Below are 26,980 nucleotides of genomic sequence, written 5' to 3' on the forward strand. Positions count from 1 at the left end.
GTTCATCGTCTGCCCCTCCGTGGAGGGGCTGACCACCACCACCAAGCAACCTTAGAACTCAAGTGCGGCACCTAGGCAGCCCATTCTAACCTTTCTTAAACTAAAGTAGTATTACTAAACCTCTAATAAGAATCTAATATACTTACTAAACTCTATCCTATTCTTAACTTTAATCTTTTATAGTTAATATTAATAAAATATAATTAAAAAATAAAAAATAATATATAAATTATTTATATTTTTTTAATTTTATTATTAAATTAAAAATAAATAATTAAAGTTTTAAAAAATAAAATATAATATATTTTTTAAAAATTAATTTAATTAAATTTATTATATTAAACTTCTTTTAATAACTTTATAATTTATTATATTTATAATATTATTTATTATTAAAAGTATTTTTATAATAATATATTAAATTATATTAATTTAAATTAATATTATTAATTTATTAAAAATTAAAATTATTATAAATTATAAATTAATTTAATATTTATAAATAAATTAATTAAAATAAATAAAAATAAAGTTATTATATTTTATTATTATATATAATATTTAAACTTATAATTTTAATAATTAAATTTATAATTATATAAAAATAAATCTTTATTTTAAAAGAATTATTAATATTTAAAATAATTAATATATTTTAAAAATTAAAGAAATTATAAATTTAATTTAAAGTACATTAAAATTTATAAAGGTTTTAAATTTAAATTTAAAGGTTTTATTTAAAATTTATATTTATAAAAATAAATATTTTATAAGATTTAAAAAATTAAATAAAATTATATTAAATTATAATATAATAAAATAATTATATATAAATTAATTAAAAATTATAATTATAAACTTTTAATTTTATATTAAAAGAAATTATTATATTTATAATATTTCTTTATATTAATATATTAATTTATATTTAATTTATTTTAATTAATATTATTAATTTTAATATAAATTAATTTATTAAAAATTAAAAATATTATAAATTATAAATTAATTTAATATTAATAAATATTATATATAAATTATAAATTATTTATAATTTTTAATTTTATTATTAAGTTAAAAGTAAATAATTAAGGTTTTAAAAAATAAAATATAATATATTTTTAAAGATTAATTTAATTAAATTTATTATATAAAACTTTTTATAGTAACTTTATAATTATCTATAATACTATCTATTATTAAAAATACCTTTTATACTAATATATTAAGCTATATCTAATTAGTTTAAGTTAATATTATTAACTTTAATATAAATTAATTTATTAAAAGTTAAAACTATTATAAATTATAGGTTAGTTTTAATACTATTAAGTATTATATATAAGGTCGTTATATAATTTAAGCCTTTTAAATTAGTTAAAATAGATAAAGATAAAGTTATTATTCCTTTAAAGGTTCTAATTCTACTTAAGTAAATATTTATTAATTAAAACTACTTAAAAGTAATTATTTAACTAAATTAAGATATAACCTTTAGATAAGATAACTATACTTTATTATTATATATAGTACTACTCTAAATTTATAGTTTTAATAGATTTATAAAAGAAGAAATAGCTATTAATAACTAAATTTATAATTATATAAAGATAGATTTTTACTTTAAAGAGAAGTTATTATTATTTAAAATAATTAATATATTTTTAAAAAGCTAAAGGATTATAAACTTAATTTAAAGTAAATTAAAATTTATAAGAATTTTAAATTTAAACTTAAAGGTTTTAATTTAAATTTAATTTATTTAAAAGAAAATATTAAATAAACTTAAAAGAGATTTAAATAAAGTTAAAGATTAAATTAAATTATAATATAATAAAATAGTTAAATAAAAATTAATTAAAAATTGTAATTATAAATTTTTAACTTTATATTTAAAAGAAGAATATTATATATAAATATTAAATTTATTATATAATTTATATATATATTAATTAATATTAATTAATAATTAAATAATTATTTTTAATATTTTATTTATTTATTTATATTTAAATATAATTATATTTTATTATATTTATTATAATTATTTAAAAAATTATTATTTTTAATTAAAGTTTTAATTTTATTTAAATAATTATTTAATTTATTATATTTTAAATTTAAAAATAATTAAATAAAATAATTAAATTTTATTATTATATATAATATTACTTTAAATTTATAATTTTAATAATTTATAAATAAAAATAATTATTAATAATTAAATTTATAATTATAAAAAATAAACTTTTATTTATTAAATATAATTATTAATATTTAAAAATTAAAAATTATAAATTAAATTAAAATTAAATTAATTAAATAAAAATTAATTAAAAATTATAATTATAAATTTTAATTTTATATTTAAAAATAATTATTAATTATAATAAATATTTTAATTAAATAATTATTATAATAAATAAATAAATTAATTATATTTAATAATATATAAATTTATAATATTATAAAACTTTTAAAAATATATTTATAAATATTAAATTATAATTTTAAAATAAAAATATTACATATATTTTTAATTTTATTTTAAATATTTTTTTAATTTTTAATATATTAATATATAATTTTATTTTAATAATATTTTATAAAATTTATATTTTTTAAATATTAATCTTTTTAATAAATATTAAATAACTATTTATAATAAAATAAAATAAATAAGAATATAAGTAATATTAAAGCTATTACTTTATCTAACCCTATCCTCGGCCTCCCACTGAAGCCTCTTGCTCTCCAGCCACTCCCCCTTCTCAAGCCACCGCGTCTCCAGCCACTTGGCCAACTGCGCGTCCTCCAGCGGCAGGTCCTCCATGGCGAAGCGGCGCAGGTGCACCTCGAAGCGGTACCGGCCGGCCCCGCTACTGAGACCACCGAGGCGAATAGTGTCCCAGAAAGGAGGAGCCGCCAGGAATTGCCCCCCGCGGCGGTAGGCGATGGTCAGGTCATAAACAGCCTTGACGTGGGCGGCCCGGCGCACGTGCTGGACGGTGGCGATGAAGCCCTTTGTGCGCGGGTAGAGCAGGTGACGGGGCTGTGGGCGGTCGTTGGCCACACACCACTCGCGCATTTCGTGTTGCTTCTGCGGTGTGAAGCGTGTGGCCTCGCTGAACGAGATGAGCCAGGTTGGAAATCGGTGCCGGGTGATCCCTGAGAAGACACGATCGAGTTCGCGCTTGTCTTGCTGCCCTGTGAGGGGTGTTAATATTGTCTTAGCCACGGGCCTATCCTGTCGGGGTGGTGCAGAGTGGTTCGTGACGCCTTTGTGGGTACTGGTGATTACCGGAATCGCGTGTGGAGGTTGTGATGGCGCAGGCCAGGATGCATTTCGTGGTAAAGAGCCGCCCACGGCTGAGCAAGGGGCAAGGCGATAGATAGAAGCGAGGAGGGAGCAAGACGTACAGTTCCTGGTCACAAGCGGCATGCCCATGGCAACCAGACCCCATCCGAGCAGCGGAACCTTCTTGAGCTGGGCCTTGGCGAAGTACCTACAGTATCCGAGCATCCCGGCCTTGATGGCCAGATGCTGGATCATGTAAAAGTCGCTCCAACCCACATGATTGGCGATGACGACGGCCGACTCGCCGGCGGGGAGCTTGTCCCCGGAGACGACGATCTTGGCGCCGTTGAGCCGCTCGAAGATGAACTGGATGCCAGCCCAGCAGGACCACGCGATGGGGCTGGAGATGTTGTAAGCCATGAGGGGGTTGAAGGGCCTCAGCAGCAGGAGGAGCGAGAGGAGCAGGTCCTGAAGCAGCAGGGCAAGCGCCCAGGGAGTGATGATGGCTATGCCACGGAGGTGGGCCATCAGGCTGCCGAGAGGGCCCGCCATCTTAGGACCCAGCTGGCCGGTCTGGAACGGGACTGTCGGGGCCGGTACAGACGGTGGGAAGCACGGAAGGGGGCAGAATTGACAGGGTGGGTGACAGTAGTCAAGGTGGAATTGGCCGGGAGAAGAGGTGATAGATTCTCGAGTGAGGTGGCGACAAGGACCGGCTGCAAGCCGAGATGCCTGGCTGGTGGCTGGCGTCTGGTAGCCCCTTGTCTCTGTCACAATGTGGTCAAGTATCAAAATGCCAACTTGCGACGGCGACAGATTCGGCAGGCGATGGATGTGATGTCACGTCAGCGGGGCTAGGTCTTGACAAGCAGATGGAGAGCACAAGGAGTGACAGGCATGCCAGCGTGCCTGAGCACAGGCACTTGTACTTGCGACAGAGATCTAGTTGACGGCTGCATGGTCAGTATGGGGCTGACCATTCTAGATAGAAGGGGTGACATATTTCATGTGCCTACCTACCACCTACCTAGGTACCTACCTAGGCAGGTAGGTAGGTGCTCCGTGCCTAGGTACCTATGAACCTAGGGAGACCGTGCTGTCCGAGGTGAGAGATCCTTTATCGCCCAACAAATTCCTGCGCACCCCACGTGTCTGGCCCGCTGAATAAGCTCCTTCTTGTTACGGCAGGACCAAGGGTTCCTGCACGCCTGCAGTCTGCGGTCCAACGATACCCGGTACTTGGTTGCACCTCCCCAAAGCTTGGCATGGCCCTCACCTTGTATCAACCCCGACCGCCGTTTTGGCATGCTTTGTCTATTCCATCTTTTTTCATCCGTCCCGCTCGTCTGTTGTCGTCCAGCATCCAGCGTACATACACGTAGGTACCTACCTGGTAGGTATGTAGGTACGCTGCCCGCCAGACCAGTACCTTGCAGTACACCTCATCAACACGGTCAGTGTCTAGGTTCCAGCATCACCCAGCTCCAACATCTCTCAGACGCTCCTCTGCACTCGACAGGTTTCATCATCATCCAAGCACCACTCACAGGCTTGCCAACCTGCCCTCCCCCCAACAACAACAGCTACCATCCCGTCCTCTTGGCACCGCCCTCCCAAAAGCTGGTCCAGGAAGGCCGGCCAGCCCACCTGGGTAGGCAGCTAGGTACTGAAGTACACATGCACTGGCTGACCTCCAGGTGGTGTTAGCCTGTGCAGCAGTGCCACCCCACCTGCCCACTCGGCGGGCCCTGCCGCCCTGCCGCCCTGCCGCCACCCTGCCGCTCTTTGTTAACCTAGTTCTTACTTGCAACAAGACCTAGGCTTGCAGGCTGCTTGTTGTCGGCCTCTTCTCTGTCCATCTGCTCTTGATAAGGGCACGAAGCCCTTCCGCCGCCGCCCTCCCTTGGCCACGCACGCCTCCTCCTCCTCCCCTTCTTCTCCTACGATAATCCAGGCAGCCTGCGCACCGAGACAGCCAGAGTCGCCCTCCCGAGCCCCTCCCGAGCCCTCCCAAGCCCTCCCCTCGGCTCTATTACTCGATCTGACCCGGAAAACCCGGCCGCTTTCGTTTCCAAGTCTCGGTCCCTTGTCGCGATTGGATTCAATCCGCGAGCCGGGGGTCGTCGGGGTCGTCCCCAACCCACCCTGACCCCGTCCCAGAGCCCAACCCAGACCCTGCCCCAGTGCGAGTGCCAGTGCCCAGTCCCGGTCCCGGGTCCACGACGTGCCACCTGCCACCTGCCGGCCCTCGTCCTCGAGTACAACCCCCCCATCGCATCTTTAAGCAGGTGCTGCTCCTGCCAGCTCCTGTCAGAGGGCTCCTGGTACGTTCTCCCTCTCTTCACCCGGGCATTGCGCCATCTCTCCTGCTTCGCTGGTCTGCCCATCCATCCATCCAGCCGTCCAGCCGTCCAACCGCCCATCCCATCGCCGTCCAGGAATACCGTTTCTCGCGCTGAAATGCTTGCGCGCGGCCCTCTCCTACCCAGCAGGCTGGCCCACACACCTTTCCCAGGAGCCCAGGGCACGAGATTGCAAAAATGGCTGACCCAGGACCGCGCTTGGTAGCCGCCTCATACCCGTCCCCTCCGAACCACTACCGCCATCGCCACTACTCCCCGTCCAACTCGCACTCCTCCCACGACTCGGCCAGCACCCGCCGTAAGCCCTCCAACGCCTCGCTCTCCGATCCGACCTACCACAACATGGCGACTACCTCCATGTCGCCGCCGAGCATCAAGAGCGAGTTTGGCGGGGTCGGCACTGGCATCGCATACGGTGCACCGCCACATCCCACGCCCCAGCAGCCCGCTGACAAGAACGGCGCTCTCGGCTTCGGCTTCCTCAAATCTCTTACTTCCTCAGAAAAGAAGTTGACCCGCGACGGCCAGCCCGCAAAACGCCGCGGCCCAAAACCCGACAGCAAGCCCGCCCTGACGAGGAGACAGGAGCTGAACAGGCAGGCACAGAGGTAAGCCCGCCCAGGTCTTGCGCCACCCTGATCGGTCACCTCCCGCTGACTCGTCACCTCGCTCATGGGCAGAACTCATCGAGAGCGCAAAGAACTATACATAAAGGCCCTTGAGGATGAGGTCCTTCGTCTCAAAGAGGTCTACTCCAACGTTAGCCAAGACAAGGACCGTCTGGCCGAGGAGAACCGTTCGCTCAAGGCCTTGATGCAACAAAATGGGTTGGCGCTGTCTGGCTCTTTGACCATGATGGACGACACCCTCAGCAGCCCATCCGTGGGCCCGTACATCGGCAGCAATAGCTCGGCATCCATGTCCGGGTCCGGCAGCTATGGCCTCGCCTCGGCGTCCACTCAGAACTCGGCGTACACGCCGCCGCCAGGCTCCGCATTGAGCACGACGACCGCGATGCAAGGCATGTCACCGCTGGGCGGCCTCAGTCCGAACCAGCAGGCTGCGGGCCTTCATCGACAGTCGCCATCCGCTCACTTGAACGGACCCCGGCGCAATCCGGGCATAGACTATGATCAGGCTGGCGTTGACTTCGTTTTATCGTACGAAAACCCCCCGAACGCTTATTTATCTCCTCCCCGTTAGCGACCGTCTTCATCACGTACCCGCACCTTCTTCATACTCGTTGTCTCACCTCGCACACAACATCGACACCCTGATCGTTGCACGGCGGGACACACTGTAGTGGACCCACCACACCCACTCAACACCAAGCCTCGGCTCAACTATCCGGTCAACGGCTTTTTGATGAGCACGACGGGAAGAGGATGCTTTGCTGACCACGGATTCGCTCCTCTAGTCTTGAGAGGCCCTGCATGGATCACATGCCCTGGCTCTTGGATCGCTCGAGCGCCAATGGTGGCACCGAGCCCTGCGGTCACGCGCTGATGGCGTCATGCCCGCCAGAGCCATTTGCAGACCTGACACCGGACATCCCGTTTGGTCACAAGCAAAGCGACAAGAGCCCCAGCCCAAACGGCCACGCGCGTCAGCCAAGCTACCAAAAAGGCTCTAGTATCAGTCGGAATTTCAGCCGGAACCACGCCGCCCCCAGTCCGCCAGCTGCGGACAGGACAGGTGCAGCTGCAGCCACGGCCGCAGACCCCAACTCTTCGGCGCCCATGGATGTAGACGGTCCCACCGGGGGGCCGCTGCGGACGTGGCAGCTGAGCAAGTCGGACCTGGCGACGCTGTTGGACCTCAGCCAGAAGCTGAACCTTGACGGCGAGATAACGCCTGTAATGGCATGGGGCATGGTGCTTGCCCACCCGCGTCTCGGGGAGTTGAACGAGAGGGACTTCGTGAAGCTGACGGACGAGCTCGGTAGCAAGGTCCGATGTTACGGGTGAGTAACGAGTTTGCCTTGGCATGGCAGTAGATGACGCGTCGGCTGTCCCATCGTTGCTTTCCTCGCAGCTGCTGTGACTGACTAACAAGCATTGGGACTTAGATTCGGAGCCGTCATGGAAGAGTTTGAGGTCCGTGACGCGCTGGAGGCCATCTACTCGACAAAGCCGGAGCAACCTTTGGGCCTGCTTGGTGCATCACACGGATTATAGCTCTTGAATGCGAAGCTGGACTATCTGCGGACTGGTGAGAGTGATGTATGTTGATTTATTGCAATGATCTGGACGAGTGAATGATATCCTATTTGAGTCACCGGTCTTTTCTAAGCTTGTGCTCCGCTGTTAATATGATCACAGTGACGGTGAAGATCGCCGATGGGTGTTCATAGCATTCACTGCGTGCAGACGAGCTGGGCGGTTGTACTAATGGATGTCTGAGCAAATTGTGTGGAACACGATATGCAAAGGACAGGAGTACTTCTCATCCCGCGAATGTTTCGATGCCTGGGGGCTTCAACATTGGCCCAGTCACTTCGCCAGATAGCAACAAAAAGTCGAGATATCTACAACTTGTTGGACGGGGTTTGTTGGGTGGACAATTGCACACCCTGGAATGCCAGGTCGAAGTAACGAGTGCGGCTCACCGCCCTTGATCTGCATTGACTCAAGCCCCCGCGAAGTCCAGCGCCATGAGTGTCTGCCATTCACAGTTGGATTGAATATGGGTACTGTGCATGAATGATAATGGGAAACGGCCAGGACAGGAAGCCAGGAGGTGGCATCAGGTAGGTGAGTGGGGCTATGGGCTTGATCTCGAGTGGTCTCGTTTCTAACCCCCACACATATATATAGTTTCACTTCTATTCCATATACATTCAAGAATATATATAGCACCTTTAATACAATATAGTACTATACTTATATGAGCTAGCGTCCACACACCCAGCAAGTTAGTCTATACACCTAGTGTTTTCTTTCTACTTATTTAGTACCTACTTTTTTTAATAACTTCTTTATATTTATAAGTACTTTCTAAGTTAATACTAAGAGACCCTATAGGATAATTATTTTCTCTAATTTTTAATATTTAAAGTATAAGCCCCTTTTATAACCCCTTTACCTTTAATATCCCCGGCCTATATTCTAATAGTCCCTTAAATCTAATTATTTTTTCCTTTAACTACCCCTTTATCTTAACTCTATCTATATTATTATTATAATTTTATTCTCTTTAATAGTTAAAGTTTTTAATTAATTATTTTTATTACTTTTTTTAAATATCTATTTAACTTTAATTTAAATTTATTAAACTACTTTAATATTTATAAATAACTTATTTAAATTAAGTTAAACCTTTTTAAGCTATTCTATTAGTTTTTAATTAATATTTTAATTTTTAAACTTTTTTATAAATATTATTAAATTAATATTTTTTAATTTTAATTTTTAAAATTTTATAAAAAAGAAGTTATTATATAAAGTTTAAGTATTTATTATAAGTATACTTAATTATTATATTATATAATTTTATAATTATTTAAGGGTTTTAAAAATAGTTTTAAGGTTAATAAAAATATTATTTAATATAAAAATATATATTATTTTATTTAATAATAGCTTTTTTTTTTAATAATTTATTAATTTTTAATAAAGTATATATTAAAGGTTTTATATTTAAAGAATAATTATAAATTAATTATTTATTATTTAAATTAAATATTTAACTTTATAAAGATTTTAATATATATTTTATAATAATAATAAAGAAACCTTTTATAATTATTAATAAGGAATTATAATTATTTTAATATTATAAATATTTTTAAAGGTAGTTTTAAGTAAATTAAAATTAATAAAAAATAATATAAATATTATTTAAAAGTATTTTTATATAAAGTTAATTATAATATATATATAATACTTATTAATTATAAGAAGGTATTATTTAAATAGGTTTTTAATATAATTTAAAGGAGGAAGACTTTTCTTAATTATTTAATTATAATAAGTTTTTATTTAGCTTTTTTATTATTATAAACTATTAACCTATATAATCTTTAAAATTATAAGAAATTATTATTATTATATATTTAATTTTTAAAAATAATAAAAGAGTTTAAAGATTTATTTATAATAAATATATACTTTATAAAAGATTTATATATATAAATTAAAGTTTTTAAATAATTAATTATAAATATTATTTTAAACTTTCTTTTATTAATTCTTTTTATTAATATTTTAATAATTATTTAATTTAATAATCTTTATAATAAATAGTTATATTAAATTAAATTATATAAATATATTTTTTATTATTATTTTTAATTATTTTACTTTAATTTATTAATATTTATAATTTTTAAAGATAGAGTAATAGATTAAAAGGTTTTAATTATTTTTAATAAAAGGTATTAGAAAAGAAGGAGGTTATTTAGTTTATTAAAGTTTATATTTTTAATAAGTTAAAATATAATTTAAACTATTTTAATTAATTAAAAATAATATTAATTAATCTTTTAAATATTAAAAAAGTTAATAAAATTTATAAATAATAGATTTATTTTATATATTAAAAAATAATTTTATAATATAATATATAAAATATATTAAATTTTAAAACTTTTATATAAATATTTTATTTTTAATTATTATAAATATATTATAAACTTTTTTATACTTTTATAATAATTAAAATAATATTTAAAAAAGTTTAATAATTAAAAAAATTTTATAAAGTTATAAAGGGGTATAAATAGAGTAGAAATAGATATATATATATATAAATATAAGTATAGGGTAGTTAAATTTAGGGAATTATTAGAATGTAAGCTAGGGACATTACCTTCTAACAGCTCTTCTAGCACACCTTCTAACCCTCTAATATACCTTCTAACCTATATACCTTTAAGTATATTTAGGTACTAACTAAGTATTTAGATACTAATTAAATATTAAAAGGTTAAAAGTTTAAAGGGTTAGAAGGTTAAAAGAGGTGTTAAAAGGTTAAAAAAAGTATAGTTTTTACTTTTACTTTCTTACTTTCTAACCTTTTAATATTTAATTAATATTTAAATATTTAGTTAGTACCTAAATATACCTAAAGGTATATAGGTTAAAAGGTTTAAAAGAGGTTTTAAAAAGTAAAGGTGAAGGGTTTTAAAAGGGGTGTTAGAAAAAGCTTATACTTAAAGTATTAAAAATTTAAAGAATCTTAGTTAAATATATAGTTTTATATAGGTTATATATATAAAAAAAAGTATTAAGTATATAGAAATAAAATATTAAGTGTGTAAATTAACTTATTAAGTGTATAAATATTAGCTTTATTTATATATTATATAGAATTTAAGTTATAAATTTAAAATTTTAATTTTTAATTAAATAATTCTTTATATATATATATATATATATATAGTTTTAAATTTATATTAATTTTAAATTAAAAAAATAAATTTTAACTTTTATATTTAAAAAGTTATTTAAGTTTTAAACTTTTAAATAAATTATTTAAACTTAAAATAAAAGCTTTTATTTAATAAATAATTAAAAATAAATATTTAAAGTTTATTTATTATTTTATTTAATTTTTAAATTATATATATAAATATATTTTATTATTTTAAAAGTATTTAAAAACTTAATAAATATTTTTAAAAATAATTTTATATTATAATATTATAAATTATTTATATATTATATAAAGTTTAAATTATAAACTTAATATTTTAATTTTTTAATTAAATATTTTATTATATAGTTTTACTTCTATTTTATATATATTTAAGGACATATATAGTGCCTTTATATGGTGGTAAACGCTTAAGACCTAGAGCTTTTTTTTCTTTTTCTTTTTCCTTTTTTTTTAAAAAAAAAGAATGCTAACAAAAGCTTAGAGAGAATACAGTATATTTGTGGGCAGGCCTGCATCTCGTGCCGTGCATGGTCAAGATCAGGATGAGGCCTTTTTTGGACTTCGTTCATAGGTGAATACCGAGACGATGGTAATAGGACCGGGATCATACTTGTGTTTGTTTGAATGAGGACCTGTGTTGATATTATCAACGAGCACAACGATTGTGCTTATGCTGGAGGATCAGCGGCAACCCGATCCTCAAATTCTAGCAATGCGTTGAACGAGAGGGGCAAGACCGCGACAGAAATTTCTGGTAGTCCGGAGCTGTGCCAACAGGCCCTGTGCTCCAGCATGTGTCCGCCCCTCACTAATTATCCAATTAGACGCAAAAGTCCAGTAAAGGTGGCTTTCACATTGACGATTTGAAAGAGTTAGTAGTCATATTTACTTGAGACCAATAGAGAGGTAGCACTTGAGTAGAAGAAAGCCATCCACTCCAAGGAATGGTAACCTGATTCAATGACAACCTAACATCGACTTCCTACGCCATGAGTTTCAAGCATTCAGCGTCAAACTGGTTATTCCATGTCCTCATACTGCGTATAAGGTTACGAAATGCAGTCTGCTGCGCAGGGTTGCGGCCGATAAAGGTGTCAATAAAGACAACAACACTTTTGTGGCCGAGCTTTGGGATCTCATTTATGCCCGTCACCTCCAGGACACGTTGCTCACATCTCTTCAGTACTTCCCCGAGTTGATTGACAAGCTGACCGCCGGAAGTGATGGACTGGCTGACTCTTTCATGGGTACCCGGATCCGTTATTTGTGGCAAGTGGCTCTTCGCATGCTTGATATTTGTGCCCAGGTCTCGGTGTTCCAACCAGAACTCTGTGGCGAGATCTGTCATTTCGTCCTGCTCTCCGTAGATGCGCGCCGTCTGTCCGAGCGCCCATTTTCCGAGAGAGAAAGTATCAAAGACTGACGTGAGTAGCAGTATAGGCTCCTTGTCTGGGTCCCAGTGCTTCAGACACCTTCCTGGGGCAATGTGGTGCTTCCTTGCGTCCGCGAGGGTGGGCTCTCGGCGCCCGGGTGACTCGAGAGGCGACTGGAGATAGATGGTGCTTTTCCCAGCTTGGCTAGTGTGAGAATGGCGTCGGTCATCTACCAAGAAAGCAGCGCGTGAGAAGAAGGATTTCTCTTTCTCCCTATGGGAGTCCGAGTCTGAGTCCTCAAAGTACGAACCTTGGCGCTGATGTTTTGATTCAGGCTGATGAGGCAGTTGATCGCCCCTATAGCTCGACCGATAGTCCAAGGATCGGCTGCTCTTGTGTCGGCGGTGCTGGTATCTGTGTTCATCTGTTCTAGGGGTATAAGTTGGATAGGATCTCACATCGGTCACACCTGTGCTGTTGCGCTGAGGCCTCTCGCTGAAGGGTTGCCGTGTCGAGGACAATGATGCTTTTTGATTCGGCTGGCGATGTGCACCTGAAAGGTAACTTAGAAGGCTCTTGCTGCGCTCAGGTGAGAGGCTCATCGTTCGGAAGCTTGCTTTAGGAATACTTTTGATGGTTGATTTGAATGTTGGCTGTATGTTAAGTAGATGATGCAGGAAAAACGCCAGGTCTGTCCGGAAAAGCGATTTGTTGCTGATTCATGCAATCCATGACGTCCCGCGGTATGAGAGAATGTTGATATATAATTAATTCAGTTCATTATTAGCTTGTTCTTCTTGGGGAAATCTCTGGTTAGTCTATTAATACATGTGTAATTATGGACCAGAATCAAGGATACCGAGCCGCTCAACGAGCCGGACTTTGTGAGATTTGCCCCTCTGCATGACACGCAACAAAGGCCAGCCGAAAAGGTGGGAAACAACACGCAGAGTCTCCTATGGCTATTGGTAGGTACCTAGGTACTTAGGTAGACAGAGAACCTGGCATGGTGGTTCCCGTGACTGCGCGCAAAGAGGTGGCCCGAGCTCTTCGCGTCTGCCCCACACGTCGTCACGACTTTGGTTGTCACCCCTGTAGGCTGGTCTCCCTTTGTGCCGCGTCTGCTGTGTTCTTGTTCTGGCCTCGTCGTCTTCCAATCAATGCCAAACCCGGTATGAACCGACACCTGCTGAGACCCGTTCCCAAGAGGCCGTCCCCACCTGGGCACGATACACAGACAAGCACACATAAACCCCGCCGTAGCCGCAGCGTCGCTTGATTCCCGGCTTGACTGCCGCCCCCGCCACCGCCACCGACATTCGACCCGGCCTGACCAGACCCAGCAGCAGCCATGGCGCCCTCCAAGACGAGCAAGAACACGCGCCCGTCGCCCAGCACCTCCACTCGGGGGACCACAAAGCGTGCTAGCACAGCAAATAGGAGCATCCTCAACTTCTTCCAAAAGGTTGACCGTCCCGAAGAGTCCATGTTCGTGGGTGGCGATGCTGCAGCCTCGGTGGATCAAAAGCCAGCCCGAGGGGAGGACATCTATGGCGCCGAGGACCCGGTCTTGGAAGCTAGATACAACGAGACACAGGCTCCAAGCAAGAGGAGGAAACTCAGCAGTGGCGGGGATGGAGCTGACGATAGCCTTGTGCCAATCGGCGCCAAAGCTGAGCCAGGGCCCAGACCGATGCCTGCGAAGTCGTCTCCGCCGTCGAGGAAGCCGCGGAAAGGCCCGTTCTTGGATGATTCTGACTCCGAGCCCGAGCCCCGGCCCGACAGCGGTGGTAAAGCTACGCCAGGCCGGCCGGGCAGCCCACTGCCCACTCAACCGCCCTTGCACAAGGAGGACCACAAAGTATGGATAGCGACGCCAAAGGATCTGGAGAGGACGAGTCTAACCACTGCCCCTGAGCCAGTCTGCAGATTGACCTCCCCGACCTCCCCGACCTCCCCGACCTCCGATTCAACCCCCCGCAAGATCGAATCACCGAAGGTCCAAGACTCTGGCGATCTCGAGGGCCAGAATGAGGAATACGGCGACGACATATTCGAGGGCGAGGAGTTGCGCGAGATGCGGTTTATCAAGGAGCAGGCTCGGATCGAGGCCCAAGAAGCCGGGGCGCAGACCTGTGACGACGGGCTCGAGACGCTGATGGAAGACGACGGCATGACGGAGAGCTGTCCGATTTGCAGTAGCAGCCTCGCGGGCGTCACGCCTGCCCAGGCCACAGTGCACGTCAACTCGTGTCTCGATGGGTGCCCTACTCCCCTGCCATCGGCCAGACCCGCGAATGCGCCTTCACCCGAACCGAAGCGTATGGGTGACGAGGTGCTGGGCGAGAGGACAGCTAGCCTGGTGTCAGCACCCGAGGTCGGCAAACGGTTCGCCCGCGCCGCGGTCGCGCGGCCTGGCCAGGTGAATCCGATAGAGCTCGGCGGCGAGCCAAGCAAGGATGGCGGCAACCCTACGACCGCCTTCTCAAGGCTCATGTCTGGTCATGCTGAGGACACTGCCTGGGCCACTGCAGCCGCAGCCGAGAATGCAGCCCGGGGGAAGCCTGCCTACCAGCGGACATGCCCCTTCTACAAGATCATGCCGGGCTTTCACATCTGCGTTGATGCTTTTCGGTATGGCGCGGTTGATGGCTGTAGAGCGTATTTCCTCAGCCATTTCCACAGCGACCACTATGTCGGCCTCACGGCCAATTGGACACATGGCCCCATATACTGCAGCAAGGTGACTGGAAACTTGGTCAAGTCTCAGCTCAGGACGGCGGAGAAGTACGTCGTGGAGTTGGAGTTTGAAAAGAAGCTCCCCATACCGGGGACCGACGGGGCATTTGTGACCATGATCCCCGCAAACCACTGTCCTGGAAGCTCCTTGTTTCTCTTTGAAAAGACTGTCCCCAGCCACAGCCCAAACGCACGCCCAAAGGAGAAGCGCGTGCAACGCATCCTGCACTGCGGCGACTTCCGGGCGTGTCCGGCACATATCGAGCACCCGCAATTGAAGCCAGAGACGATCGATGCGCTGGGCAAAGTCAAACAGCAAAAGATCGACGTCTGCTACCTCGACACGACCTATCTCAACCCGCGCTATTCCTTTCCGCCGCAGACCGACGTTATCCACGCAACAGCGAATCTGTGCCTCGAGCTGGACAAGAGTCTGCGGGCAGAAGACGAATCCGTGTGGAACAGCGTCCTGCGCCGGCGCGAGGGCCGCGGCGTGGGGAACAATGATACCGTCAGCCGCTTTTTCGTCACGGCGGCCGACAAGCCGCCCATCCCGGGACCCAGACAAGGGGGCCAAACTGCCGCAGCCACCACTGCCAACACGTCCAGTTCCTCCTCTTCCTCCACACAGGCCGCCGCCGCCGGCGCCGGCCCAAACGCTTTCTCGGTACTAGGCCAGAAGGCTCGCGACAACCGCAACAGGCTTTTGGTGGTCTGCGGAACGTACAGCATCGGCAAGGAGCGCATCTGCAAAGCCATTGCGCAGGCGCTGGGAACGCGCATCTTTGCGCCACCTGCCAAGATCCGCATCTGCTCGCAGCTGGGCGACCCAGAGCTGGCCGCGCTCATGACGTCCGAACCGGCCGAGGCCCAAGTCCACATGCAGATGCTCATGGAGCTGCGCGCCGAGACGCTGGCCGAGTATCTCGACGCCAACCGGCCCCACTTTGGCCGCGTCGTCGGGTTCCGCCCCAGCGGGTGGAACTACCGGCCCAGCCTCGCCAACAACAACGGCAGCGTCGGTGTTACTGGTGGTGGCTCCTCCGCGGCGCAGGTTACGGCCAACATGCCGCCCAGCTCCGTGCCCACGGCACATATCCTGCACGGCCACGCTTGGCGCACGCGATTCGGCCCGCGCGATCTGGTGCCGCAGCAGGGCAGCTCGCGCGACGCAATGTGCTTCGGGGTGCCCTACAGCGAGCATTCGAGTTTCAGGGAACTGATGCTTTTCGTCATGTCGCTGCGCATCGAGCGCGTTGTGCCGACGGTCAACGTCGGCAGCGAGCCGTCGCGCCGCCGCATGCGCGGATGGACAGACCGGTGGCTGGCCGAGAGGCGGAGGGGCGGGGTCGTAAGGCTCATCCGAGAGGACGGCGACGGGGGCGAGGACGAGCTTGGGAGTGATGGGGAGGCACGGCAGGGGAGGGACGGGAAGGGTCACGGGGCTGGGAATACCGCCATGTGGGACGGAAAGGATGGGCGGGGAGGCGGCGTGTATTGGTAATGCCCTGGTGGCGGGCGCCTCAAATGCTGACTGTCCCAAGCCGACTCGGCTCCATGTCCAGTTTGACAGCCATGTACACATTGCCACGAGAGCCAAACACTTCACGAGCACACCGTTCCGCCACTGGTTGGGCTAGCCGTGGGGAAACCCCCGGCAGTAAGGGAGCAGCAGCGCATGTAACAAAAGACCAAGGACGAGACTAGCGTTCTAGATGCAGTCATGATCGAGAAGACGCGATATATCCCGATTCGTCTCATCCCTCCTATACCGTTCTCTGGGTATTGCCGCGTCCATGGTCGAGTGAAGGGGGCCTCCCGCCCAGTCTTGTCCAGCTTCTCTCCTTTTGCTAGCTTTCCTTACCCTCCATCGTGCTGAACCGCGTCCTAAACTGCCTTTCCCCGCAGGATCACGACCCCTCCCCCCTGCCCTGCCCTGCCCTGCCACCTACCCATCCACATTAGCCTCACCTGCTCACTTCACCTTGGCCGCCTGGTTCGAAGCCTCTGTGAAGACGGAACACCGCTTGGTCAGCAAAATGACTTTGCTAGTCTACCGCACGACGCCCCCGCGATGGTGGGGAAGGTAAATTACGCAGTGCCATGGAGGCAACAGTGTAAGCAGGGGAAACTCACCTCGCCTTGCGGCATCTTCCAGCAAGGTGACGTCGACGGCGCTGGCGGGCAGGTGGACGTAGCGGACGACGGACCCGCGAATGAAGACGTTCTTGACGGCGCTCAGGTGGGGGTAGCGTAGCTCCTCGTGGACCGAGATGTCGTCGAGCTTGATGTTGAGGTACTGGTCCACCGACTTGAGCGTGCCCGTCACCTTGATGTCGTTCTTGAGCTCGACGGTGACGGACTGGTCGATGAGGGTCTTGAAGAAACTGTTGGCCCGGAGCGGACAGGGACGCTTTGTCAGTGGGCGTGGCTTTTGGGTTTGCAGCCTGATATGATGTGGTGCAAGAGGGATTCTGCATCTCAAGAGACCCCGAACAGGCGAGGTGCAGGAGGCAGGTCAGATCCCAGGTCAGAGCCGTCGCCCATCATCAGGAGCAGGAGCCAGCGGACCACCCGTAATAGCGGGACAATGCACGCGTGAAAACAGCCAGTCCGTCTCGCGAGCATACATAGTCCCTCACTCGCGGCTCCGTCTCATACACGCCCCTGGCAATGGCGGTCCCCTTGAGCCATGATGCCCTGTGGACGGACAGATATGCAAAAGCCCCCGAAACATGCCGGATAACTCACCTGAAGAATAGCATCCTGAGTGAGAGAGGCCACGGCAGGGCGCACGTGTGTGAGTCTGTTGCGTTCGAACTGCCTCGGAATCTGGCAGGGATCGTCTCGGTGCCGTTGATCCAACCAAGCTTGGGGGTCACGAGCGGGGCCAAGAGTAACCAAGTAGGCGATATGAGATGATGTGAAGGGGAGCTTAGTCACGAGGCGTCAATTGCCCGCGCCGCCGTCGTCTTGCTTGGGATTATCGCAGGGCAGAGGAGGCTGAGTTGGTGGATGTCTGGATGTTTGACGTTTGACGTTTGTTACTGAGTGGCTGCCAAGGCAGCTAGCTAGGTAGTGGGCGCCCACCGCAAGGCCCTCTGGCCGACGCTGAGCTAAGCAGACAGGGGTCACCCCTGTAGAGCGCATCCAGTCCACTGATACCCAGGACATCCAAAACTAAGGCTATGCGACCCTCACAGCCTTATGGTTGGCTGGGCTGGGCCTCCCTGCACAAACCTCAGTCACTGACTGCTGCCCGACTAACTACATCCTGCAGTGTATCTACTTTCAAGTTTCACTCGCATCAGAGGACAGATCTGAGACACCCAGTGTGGCTGACGATATGTCAGGAGCAATTGTTAAAGGAGAAAAAAAAAAAAAAAAAAACTTAGGTATCGTATTTCCGTCTTGAGACAATTTCTTAAGATAAGTCCCTAACCTAACCCCCAAGAAGAAGAAGAAAATTGGGTTCTGTATGTATGCTTTGGGATGGCTTGGTGTCGCTGCCGTGTCCTTCTCCGCTTGCTACCTGGGCCTGACAATGCCACCCCCCTCTCTGTCCCTCTCTGTCTCTTCGACTCTCTTTTGTCTGCATTCGGCTTTTCCTTTTTTTTCTTTTTTCCCTCTCTTTTGGAAGGCGGGGTGTCACTCGTTGAATTTACTTCGTGAAGGCGTCAGAATAAGGAAAGGAAAATAACAACCGTAGAAACAAAAGTTTCGTCTTCCGGAAACAAACGAACGTACAGGGTCACAGGCCGGCTTCGTTCGTCTTGGTAGTCACTGCTTGGCACACAGTACCGTGCGTCTTTCCGTTCACCATAGATAGTCCAAGTAGAAACAAGAAGCGAAGTGGACCCCACTGGGACAGGATGCAATCACGACATGGAGAAAACAATGTGACGATACGGGATTTGGAGTCCGAGAAATGAGACGAGGAGCAGATAGCAGAGCAAGAAAAATAAAGAGCATGATTGGGTATCCTTCAACTTTGTTACCAGGGGTGTCGTGATGCAAGTTTTTCGTGACAAAGAGAGAAAGAGAGAGACAGAGAGACGGAGTAAACACGTTTTTCTTCCCCAAGCGTACCATGCTTCCGCGCCTCTTCCCTATCCAAATCATCAATTACCGTGTGGCACAAGGTCTGACAAAAATGAAAACCAGTCCTGTGGTCCTCCCTCCCTTGTAATATCCCAAACACCTTCATCCCTTGGGCCACTTGTGGAGGGCCGACCCTCACCGTAGGTCCCAAGTTTAGTGCAGGGTCGTGGCTGAAGTGGGTAACATGAAGGTATCGAACGAGCGTCCGTCTGGCGTGCGTGCGTTCTGTCGGAGCAGAGACATCGATCAGCCGTGCCAAACTCCGCGCCAAACAAACTCCGACGTCCAGGTCGTGTGTGCATAAGGAGATAACGTGGGTAATCGAAATCTTTCTCGCGGTCATGACGTCGTAATCGTGTGGACAAATGGAATCGGAACCGTCTCGTCCGAGCTGCAATAAGAACAGTCCGATTCGGTCCCTCGCAGCGCACTGCCTCATCTTCACTCCTCATCCTCGTCCTCGTCGTTTTCATCAGGGCTCTCCGTGTCCGTCTTGCTTCTCTTGTTCGGCGTGTCCGCACCACCCACGGATTTTCTCTTTGACCCCAGCCTCGATGCTGCATCCTCGTCATTCTCATTATTTTCGCCACCGATATCGCCCTTCTTCCTCTCTATTTCTGCAACCTCGTCTGCCGTGAGGAAACGGCCGCCTGGGCCGCGAGGCCTGCGCATAGCGTGATTGTGTCGAGACTCGTGCAAGTAAGGCTTGCGACCTTTGCTGGTCAGACGCAGGGCCTCCTCCAGCCTCTGCCTCGCCACCCTTCGTTTCAGAATCCTGTGGAACTGCTTCGCGTTGACATACAGAGGCGACTCTTCCTGGCCCTGCGGCATCTCAGGAGACTGGGGGTGCTGCATAGCCTGGCCAGGTGGCATTGGAGGGGCCACCGAGGGGCGGCCGGCGGCATGGTTCATGATGGCCTGGGGATTGGGCACACCAGGGCTCGTGACTTGGCTCATCCTCCGCTGAGGCATGCTGTTCATCTGCTGGGGTGACCGCGGATCACGGCCGGGCTCGGTCTTGGTCTTCATGCTGCCCATCCTAGGGGACGTCTGCAGGTTTGCGTCCGATGACATGGGGTAAGGGTAGGCTGATCCCGATGCGGCAGCCGTCGCGGCCATGGCTGCGGCCTGAATGCCGGGGACGCCATATTGCATGCCCGCATGTTGGGGCATGCCGTACTGTGGCTGGTACATGGCGTGACTCTGGGTAGGTGTCGTCTGCTGTTGCGACGGCAGTACAGGCGACTGCTGTATGTGCTGTGCCTGGGGCGACGTGATACTATTAGCGCCCGTCGAGCTGGGATAGGCTGTTGAGATGTGTGGCTGCGAATTCTGTGGATTGTGCTGGTATTGCGCGTACTCCATCATGCTTGCCGGCCTCTTTTTGGGGAGCTCTGTGTGAGTTCGGGGGCTGGCTTGGTACAGGGTGCAGGTCAAATGGTCTTCCTGGTGCTCGGCCCGGGGGGGGAGAGAGAGAGAGATTCACGGTATCACGGCCGAAGGAGGTGAAAGTCGTCGTCGAGGTCCAAAGATAGGTGGACTGGATGATAATATCACAGAAGGGTTGAAGGTTCTCTGTGATACAGTCGGGTATGAAGTCTGGATCAGTTGTTGGTTTGGGCACTGCGCGCCAGGATGGGTTGGTCGTCGCTTGTCGTCACTGAGTTACCCGTGGCCTGGGCTTGGTGCACACCCAATCTATTGGATATGCGTGGATGCGCTGGCAGTCGCAAAGGTTGTAGCCGAACTACGCAATTGGCTGCACCACGGCACATGCAAGCTGATGTACACGCGGGGCGGGCTGAGGTGCAAGGTCCCTGGGCGAGATGGGTCCGGGGGCGATGAAGCCACGTGAGATTGAACGGCAAGGAGATCTCTGCCAATGGAGATGGTGATCCACTTGGTACTTAACGAACTGACCCAAGCAAGATGCAATGCGGGGACGTTGACTGGTCAAAGAAATCCCAACGGCTGGTTGCGGGCCGTCGCGAAAGAAGCTCTGACGAAACGACTTGGGGGATCTCGTTCCCTAAGGATCCGGTGCTTTGGACTCAAGTGTATGCTTCAAATCGGCTTGCAGGATCTGCCCAACCATTGACATTAGTTGTTGTGCGCAAAATAGAATGTCAGGCGTAGAAGCCGGGACCGAAATCGATAGACGAGGGGCAGATGGTCGGGGTGTGGCAGTCAGGTAGGGATGCTTTGTGCCCTGGTCTCCCACTTGATGCGCTGGCATGCATGACGGAGTATGCACGAGCCGGGCCTACCATGTAAGCCAGCTCAACCTCCACCCACTGCCAGAACTTGTTCCCGAGGGTGATGGCAATCAGGACGAGATAGTGACATCGCAACAATCACCTTCAAAAAAAAAAAAGACGAGCAAGGAAAGCGATCAATGTGACATGACCTGTGCATGACACCAAGGATCCGGGCATGCATGCAAGCACTCTGTCTGGTACGACAGCTGGGTAAGGGCCCTTGGCCCCGATCCAGGTGTCGGTCTTGTCAACTTGAGGGGCAGAATGCACGTGCGACATCAAATCACAGGATGATGCACCTGTTGACAAAGCAGGTAGAATAGGCCTACATGCAAGAGCACGTTTGGACCTAGAGCGGCAAGTTTATGTTGTGCAAGGTAACGTGCGCACCCAGCAGCACATGACAAAGGTGGCCGTCGAGTCCCCAAGCCTTGAAATGCACAGGTGGGATGCGATAAACGGACACGCTTGTGCCGCCCGCAACGAACCAATTTAACACACATGCTGCATGAGTGCGGCGCGGAGGAAGGAACAGGTGGTGAGAGGGATTGTGTGTGTATGACCGACCGTCCAGGCCCGATGCGCCGCAGGTGCGCGACATTTAGCCCATGGCGGGGTTCTCCAATCTTAGAGAATACTCCCGAGCGTTTGGGTGTGAGTGTGTGTGTGTGTGGGTGGGTGAGGGGTTCGAGATTTGGTGGTGTGCCGGTGGTCTCATGGCGGAGGGTATGGCAAAGCTGGATGAATACCCACCCACCCGGCTTGGGAAGGGCCACCACCGCGACGGGCAAACGAGCCTGACACAAAAGAAATGCAACGTACCAGCTTCTCTCACGAGACTCTAGAGGGGAGCCAGTGGCCCTCGTGGTTTCTCTGGGCTTGGGAAGGACTTGGTCAGCATGTCTAGCTGCTGGATTCATGATGCATGGCGGTGGGCGCCAGAGGGATGCCGAGGAGGAAGGGCCGCACAGGGTGGTCGCTCGGCGGTGCTATTGTTGCAGCGAGATTGGGGCCACGCTGTTGCTGCATTGCATTCTCGTCTCGACAGAGAGCGACGGGTCGTGGCTCGCACCCAGCAACAACAACCAGGTCGAGGCCGCCCAGGTGGTGTGGTAAGACGGAAGTCGCTGGGCACCTCAGGGAAGAAGGGCAAGAGGGTTGACGGGGCACAAACGGGTCAGGGCTTACCTTTAGGGTGGATGAGACGGAGTAGGACCCCAAGGATCACAGTGCGTTGCTAAGATGGCGACGGACGACTGGCCGATCTGATAGACTGGCGTTTGAAGACGTTGAAATCCGCTGCCGCAGGCCGCTGATATCACGGGACTATGGGGGCAGCCAATGAAGACCGTCAAGTGCGAAGCTGACGGTCTTGATAGGTTTAAAAGCGTGGTAGTGGTGAGGATACCGGGCTGGTGTCGCAAATCTAAGACGGTGTTAGCTGATTTGCTGGGCTGGTCAGGCCGTTTTATTTGTGTGTGCGCCAGGGCGGTAACTGGTTGACGGCTGGGATGGGCGGGCCCACATGGCCCACTCGCAGGCAGAAAAGCCCGCGGGTGTGCGACCAGTGGGACGGACCCTCGACGACGGATCGGAATAATCAGGGGGTCGGGGTGACGCGATGACGAGGCTGGCGGGTGTCGACGATGGAATTGACCAGACCCTGCCTGGCCATGGGCCAAGGACCAAAGGCGAAGGCGGCGGCGGCGGCGGCGGCAGCAGCAGCAGCAGCAACAGCAGCAACAATAACAGTCAACGGGGAATACGATTGCGAGGCTGTCACCTTGCAGGTTGACTGAGCCGCTGCGCTGGGTCTGTCATATCGGCACAGATGGTTGGCAGATGGCGCCCGTGGACGGCCCATATACCTGGACTCATGGAGCCATCAGGCAGACCGACCAAATCCATCTGAGACGAGAGCCTGTGTGCCGGGCTGGGCTGGGGCTGGGGCTGGGGCTGGGGCCGGGCTGGGGCCTGGGGCCTGGGGTCTATTTTCTTTTTCTCGATTGACTTCCCTCTCCGCCTCAGCTTCGTCTTTCTGTTCTGTGCAGCCGTGTGCAGCAGGCCCATGACGTCGGCGCCCGACCCCGTGGCGCGACCTGCAGGACCAAAGTGGATGGGCAGGAGGGGAATGACAGGAACATGTTGGCTGATGCACACCGGGGCACGTTGTAGAAGGATCGAGACAGAAGAAGCAACTCAAATAATTCCGCACCTTTGCTTGAAGCAGCACTTTATGGCGAGGCTGACGGAACGTGGAGAAAACAAGACGAGGCGTCCTCACTGCTGTGTTGGCTGTGCCGGGCCGTTTGTGCTTGGACGAGGATTCGACTCGCCCGATTTGTCAAGGACAGGGCTAGCGGGCAACTAGGGATCTGCAGGCTGGCTCGTCTCGCCCATGGTCAGCGACAGGTTCGGGGCTGGCTTGTAGGCCATGGGGCCACAACACAAAGCGCACAAAGTGGCAGGTGGGAAGAGCTTGGGAAGAGCTTGGGAAAAGCTGGAGCCCCGGGGAGGGGGAGCTCAGACACTCTGCGGGTGCGTGCTTGCGTGGGCGCGGTGCAGACTGGCAGGACTGGGTGCCGTGGGACGGGAGAGAGAATCCGGGGCAGGAATATTTGGACGAGAGCCTGGACGACAAATGAAACGCGACGGCCGAGGACGGGTGTGGGCTGCCCGCTAGCTGATTGGGTGTTTCGCACCCAGGGGTTTGGCACTCACGATGTGTCGTCTGGACTCGACGCGACTGCATCCGGCACGGGCGAGGTGGCTTGGTGGGAGGGGAGAGCATGACCTACCCAATCGATGCGTCGGTGACTGCTGCTGCTGCTGCTGGTCGGTGCGCAGTTGTCGGCTGCACGCGCGAAGAGAAGAGGTGTGCTGTGATGCGATGCCGTCGTAACAGGCCGAGATTCACATATATGACTGGATTGGAAATAAAGAGCGTGGATTGATTGGTGTTGCGAAGCTTCAGGGCGAACAAGCCAGCAATTGGCCCAAGTCACGACAAAAAGAGTGGAGGGGGCTGCGGGTTTGGCTGGCTGGCTGGCTGGCTGGCTGGCTGGCTGGCTGGCCGGCGGCGGCGGCGGAGGATGATTTGGATTGGGCGGAAGTGGGCGGGTTGGTTGGGAACTCTGTTGGGGCCCAGGAGAGGTCTGTCGGTTCTGTCTGGCTGACGACGGCTTGCAGGACTGGAGAGGGGGAAAGGCCAGAAGGTCGAGACTCAGGACTGCAAGATGATTCGAGGAAGGGGGGAAGGGCGGGAGCAGCTTTCTTTATCCGACGGTGTGAATGGCTCAACTCAGCACCGCTGTGGGTCCCTCCCTGCTCCGGAGCATGGCCCAAGTGCCAGGGCCAGGGCCCGACCCAGGCAGGCTCGCAAGGGAAGGGAACGGAAGGAGCAAAGGGCAGGAAGGGCCAGGATGGGGACACGAGGACCCAGCTCGGCGGGAAAAAAAATCAACACCAGCCGGTGGGGGGGGGCCTGCTCTCTGTCTGGTTGGAAGCCTCGCCCTCGCCCTCGCCCTCCGTCAGGTTCGCAAAGGGGGCAAGGGACAGTGTGAGATTTCGTGAGGGGAAGTCGGCAACAGCAACAGCTAGACGAGCTTGAATTCCTTTCTGGGAGGGGGGCTGGTGGGGGGGGGGGGGTGTGGCATGGTTCTGGCATGGTTCTGGCTGGCCCTGGCAGTTCCTGGCAGTTCCTGGCACATGCTACCAGATAGGCGAGTACGGTGCACATACCTACAGGCAGCTGCCGACCATCGGTGATGGCTGGGACAGGCAGGCAGGGCAGGCAGGCAGGGCGGGCGGGCGGGCGGACGGACGGACGGACGGACGGACAGGCAGACAGGAGATGCATCATTCTCTGGTCAAGTCATCCCAAGCAAGGCTGGCCCTGCCAACGGTCGACTGGGCTCGGGAGACGCGCAATATCTGATCTGCTGCACCGCACGCAGCATCAACATTCAGCATCAACTAGCAGTGGCAGTAGCAGTCGGCTGCATGCAGTCAGCAGAAACGCAACGCAACGCACACCACACACTGGCGCACTCTCACACACAGCCAGCCATCCAATACCTTGATTGCCGCCTCAGGTTGTGCGGGTTGAGCCTCAGGTTCAGGCTCATCAGGCTCATGGTTCAGGCTCATCACCTGCGCCGCCTGGCCCCCTTGGCCCCCTGCCCGCCGACCTCCCGCCGCTTACAGAGCTTCTTCTCATGCGTTCTGAGGTGACGTGATGTACCTGCCCCTCGTTCTCGGCTCGGCGTCTTTTTTTTTCTCCCCCTCCCCCTCTCCCGCCCTCCATCTCCTCGCACAGTACGGAAGCAACTTCTGCGCGACGCGTCCATCCGTCGAACGATCAGTGCCCGCCGCCCCCTTCTCTTTCAAGGGTTTGAGCTTCCGCTTTGGTCTTGGTGAAGGCATTGCGCTTGCCACCCGTCAGCCCGTTTGACTTTTGAAGTTGTCTAGTTCACGCAGTATTTCCCCTTCTCTCGTCCGGGGAAACCAAGTCTCGTGCTGTGTGTGCCCAACGACCAGTCGAGGCGTCGCGCTCAGCACCAGCCACCGCTGTCACAAGCTTTGGTTTGGGTCAAAGAGCCAAATTGTCAAGTGCCCAATGTCAAATGCCAGGCATCTTGTCCCGCTAAACCGGCCCTAGAGATGACTTCCATCTACCATGCCGTGGGCCGCGGCCCGACACGGTCGCACGCCGCCCTCCCTGCATCGAGATTCTTCACATGGGGGCATCCGAGACCTGCTGACATACACAGTACCTAGGTAGTAGTAACAGTCACAGGCGCAGGAATGGGCTCGTTGCTCAGCTGCTTCACCATGGAGGGATTGGACCGTTGTGCGGAGCTGCCAAGTTCTATACTTGACCACATGCAAAGTCCCGATCCTGGCGCGCACTGTGCGCAGACTGGGGTTCGGCAGGCCACGGTGATGGGAAACACCAACACTTGAAACGGCCTTCCAGTCCGGACCACCAGGAACCAACAAGCTCCGGGGCTAGAATCAAGAGCGGCATGCACTTGCCACGGCAAAAGGGAGGCAGAATGTGTGTGCAGCAGCGTGACATGATCCTCCCTCCACCCAACAGACAATCAGCGCACATAAAGTAGACAGTGGCTACGAGGCCACACCACATACCCCGTGTGCCCGCTCCCAGCCAGCAAAGGCCCCTTCGCGATGGTGCCAGGTCGCCGTGAGACGAATGGCACCTGTCATGACCGGCTCGGTCGATGCTTTGGGGTACTCTGGGTCCAGAAATGCCTGCCTGTAAACTTTAAACCCAGGAGGGCCCTCCTCCTCCCGCCGCGTCGGGGCTGGTGACGCAGCCCTAGCCCCAAGACATCGCATCGCGGCTCGAGTGCCACCTTGTCACCATTGAAATGTCGGTGAGCACGAACCTGCCATGATGTCTTTTTTTTTTCCTTTCTCGGTATGCTCTTTGGGATTGCCTCTGGT

General features: G+C 48.1%; 6 protein-coding genes across 6 annotated transcripts; 2 read left to right on the forward strand and 4 right to left on the reverse strand.

The window, feature by feature from the left end:
• Window positions 1–2,675: 2,675 nt before the first annotated feature.
• Window positions 2,676–4,297, reverse strand: KVR01_010839 (uncharacterized protein). The gene is made up of 2 exons (XM_044794495.1): window positions 3,421–4,297; window positions 2,676–3,207 (listed from the first exon to the last, which is right to left on the reverse strand). The coding sequence occupies exons 1-2, from the start codon at window positions 3,848–3,850 to the stop codon at window positions 2,711–2,713; spliced, it is 927 nt and encodes a 308-aa protein (XP_044639986.1). The 5' UTR covers window positions 3,851–4,297; the 3' UTR covers window positions 2,676–2,710.
• Window positions 4,298–4,470: 173 nt separating this feature from the next.
• On the forward strand, window positions 4,471–8,546 carry KVR01_010874 (uncharacterized protein). The gene is made up of 4 exons (XM_044786635.1): window positions 5,600–6,269; window positions 6,342–6,821; window positions 7,079–7,624; window positions 7,730–8,546. The coding sequence occupies exons 1-4, from the start codon at window positions 5,839–5,841 to the stop codon at window positions 7,836–7,838; spliced, it is 1,566 nt and encodes a 521-aa protein (XP_044640021.1). The 5' UTR covers window positions 5,600–5,838; the 3' UTR covers window positions 7,839–8,546.
• Window positions 8,547–12,022: 3,476 nt separating this feature from the next.
• KVR01_010758 (uncharacterized protein) lies at window positions 12,023–13,207 on the reverse strand (the record flags this gene model as incomplete). Its single annotated transcript, XM_044794794.1, has 2 exons — window positions 12,724–13,207; window positions 12,023–12,642 (listed from the first exon to the last, which is right to left on the reverse strand). The coding sequence occupies exons 1-2, from the start codon at window positions 13,013–13,015 to the stop codon at window positions 12,023–12,025; spliced, it is 912 nt and encodes a 303-aa protein (XP_044639905.1). The 5' UTR covers window positions 13,016–13,207.
• Window positions 13,208–13,521: 314 nt separating this feature from the next.
• On the forward strand, window positions 13,522–16,656 carry KVR01_010770 (uncharacterized protein; the record flags this gene model as incomplete). Its single annotated transcript, XM_044789993.1, has 2 exons — window positions 13,522–14,274; window positions 14,336–16,656. The coding sequence occupies exon 2, from the start codon at window positions 14,491–14,493 to the stop codon at window positions 16,654–16,656; it is 2,166 nt and encodes a 721-aa protein (XP_044639917.1). The 5' UTR covers window positions 13,522–14,274; window positions 14,336–14,490.
• Window positions 16,614–18,191, reverse strand: KVR01_011008 (Sm-like protein LSM2). The gene is made up of 3 exons (XM_044788374.1): window positions 17,904–18,191; window positions 17,289–17,539; window positions 16,614–17,159 (listed from the first exon to the last, which is right to left on the reverse strand). The coding sequence occupies exons 1-3, from the start codon at window positions 17,915–17,917 to the stop codon at window positions 17,128–17,130; spliced, it is 297 nt and encodes a 98-aa protein (XP_044640155.1). The 5' UTR covers window positions 17,918–18,191; the 3' UTR covers window positions 16,614–17,127.
• Window positions 18,192–18,532: 341 nt separating this feature from the next.
• KVR01_010918 (transcription activator HAP2) lies at window positions 18,533–25,126 on the reverse strand. The gene is made up of 5 exons (XM_044794457.1): window positions 24,310–25,126; window positions 23,727–23,893; window positions 22,700–22,937; window positions 22,334–22,384; window positions 18,533–21,336 (listed from the first exon to the last, which is right to left on the reverse strand). Exon 5 carries the CDS (start codon window positions 20,619–20,621, stop codon window positions 19,695–19,697), a length of 927 nt encoding a protein of 308 aa, XP_044640065.1. The 5' UTR covers window positions 20,622–21,336; window positions 22,334–22,384; window positions 22,700–22,937; window positions 23,727–23,893; window positions 24,310–25,126; the 3' UTR covers window positions 18,533–19,694.
• Window positions 25,127–26,980: the final 1,854 nt, after the last annotated feature.

Source organism: Diaporthe batatas, assembly GCF_019321695.1.
Source record: "Diaporthe batatas strain CRI 302-4 chromosome Unknown Contig00014, whole genome shotgun sequence".
Lineage (NCBI taxonomy): Eukaryota > Fungi > Ascomycota > Sordariomycetes > Diaporthales > Diaporthaceae > Diaporthe > Diaporthe batatas.

Coding starts and splice junctions, on each gene's coding strand:
- KVR01_010839 (XM_044794495.1), bottom strand. CDS start 3,850: ATGGCGGGCCCTCTCGGCAGCCTGATGGCCCACCTCCGTGGCATAGCC. Junction 3,208..3,420: donor GCCGCTTGTGACCAGGAACT/GTACGTCTTGCT, acceptor CACCCCTCACAG/GGCAGCAAGACAAGCGCGAA.
- KVR01_010874 (XM_044786635.1), top strand. CDS start 5,839: ATGGCTGACCCAGGACCGCGCTTGGTAGCCGCCTCATACCCGTCCCCT. Junction 6,270..6,341: donor CTGAACAGGCAGGCACAGAG/GTAAGCCCGCCC, acceptor GCTCATGGGCAG/AACTCATCGAGAGCGCAAAG. Junction 6,822..7,078: donor GGCGTTGACTTCGTTTTATC/GTACGAAAACCC, acceptor TCGCTCCTCTAG/TCTTGAGAGGCCCTGCATGG.
- KVR01_011008 (XM_044788374.1), bottom strand. Junction 17,160..17,288: donor GGAAGATGCCGCAAGGCGAG/GTGAGTTTCCCC, acceptor CCGTCTTCACAG/AGGCTTCGAACCAGGCGGCC.
- KVR01_010918 (XM_044794457.1), bottom strand. CDS start 20,621: ATGATGGAGTACGCGCAATACCAGCACAATCCACAGAATTCGCAGCCA.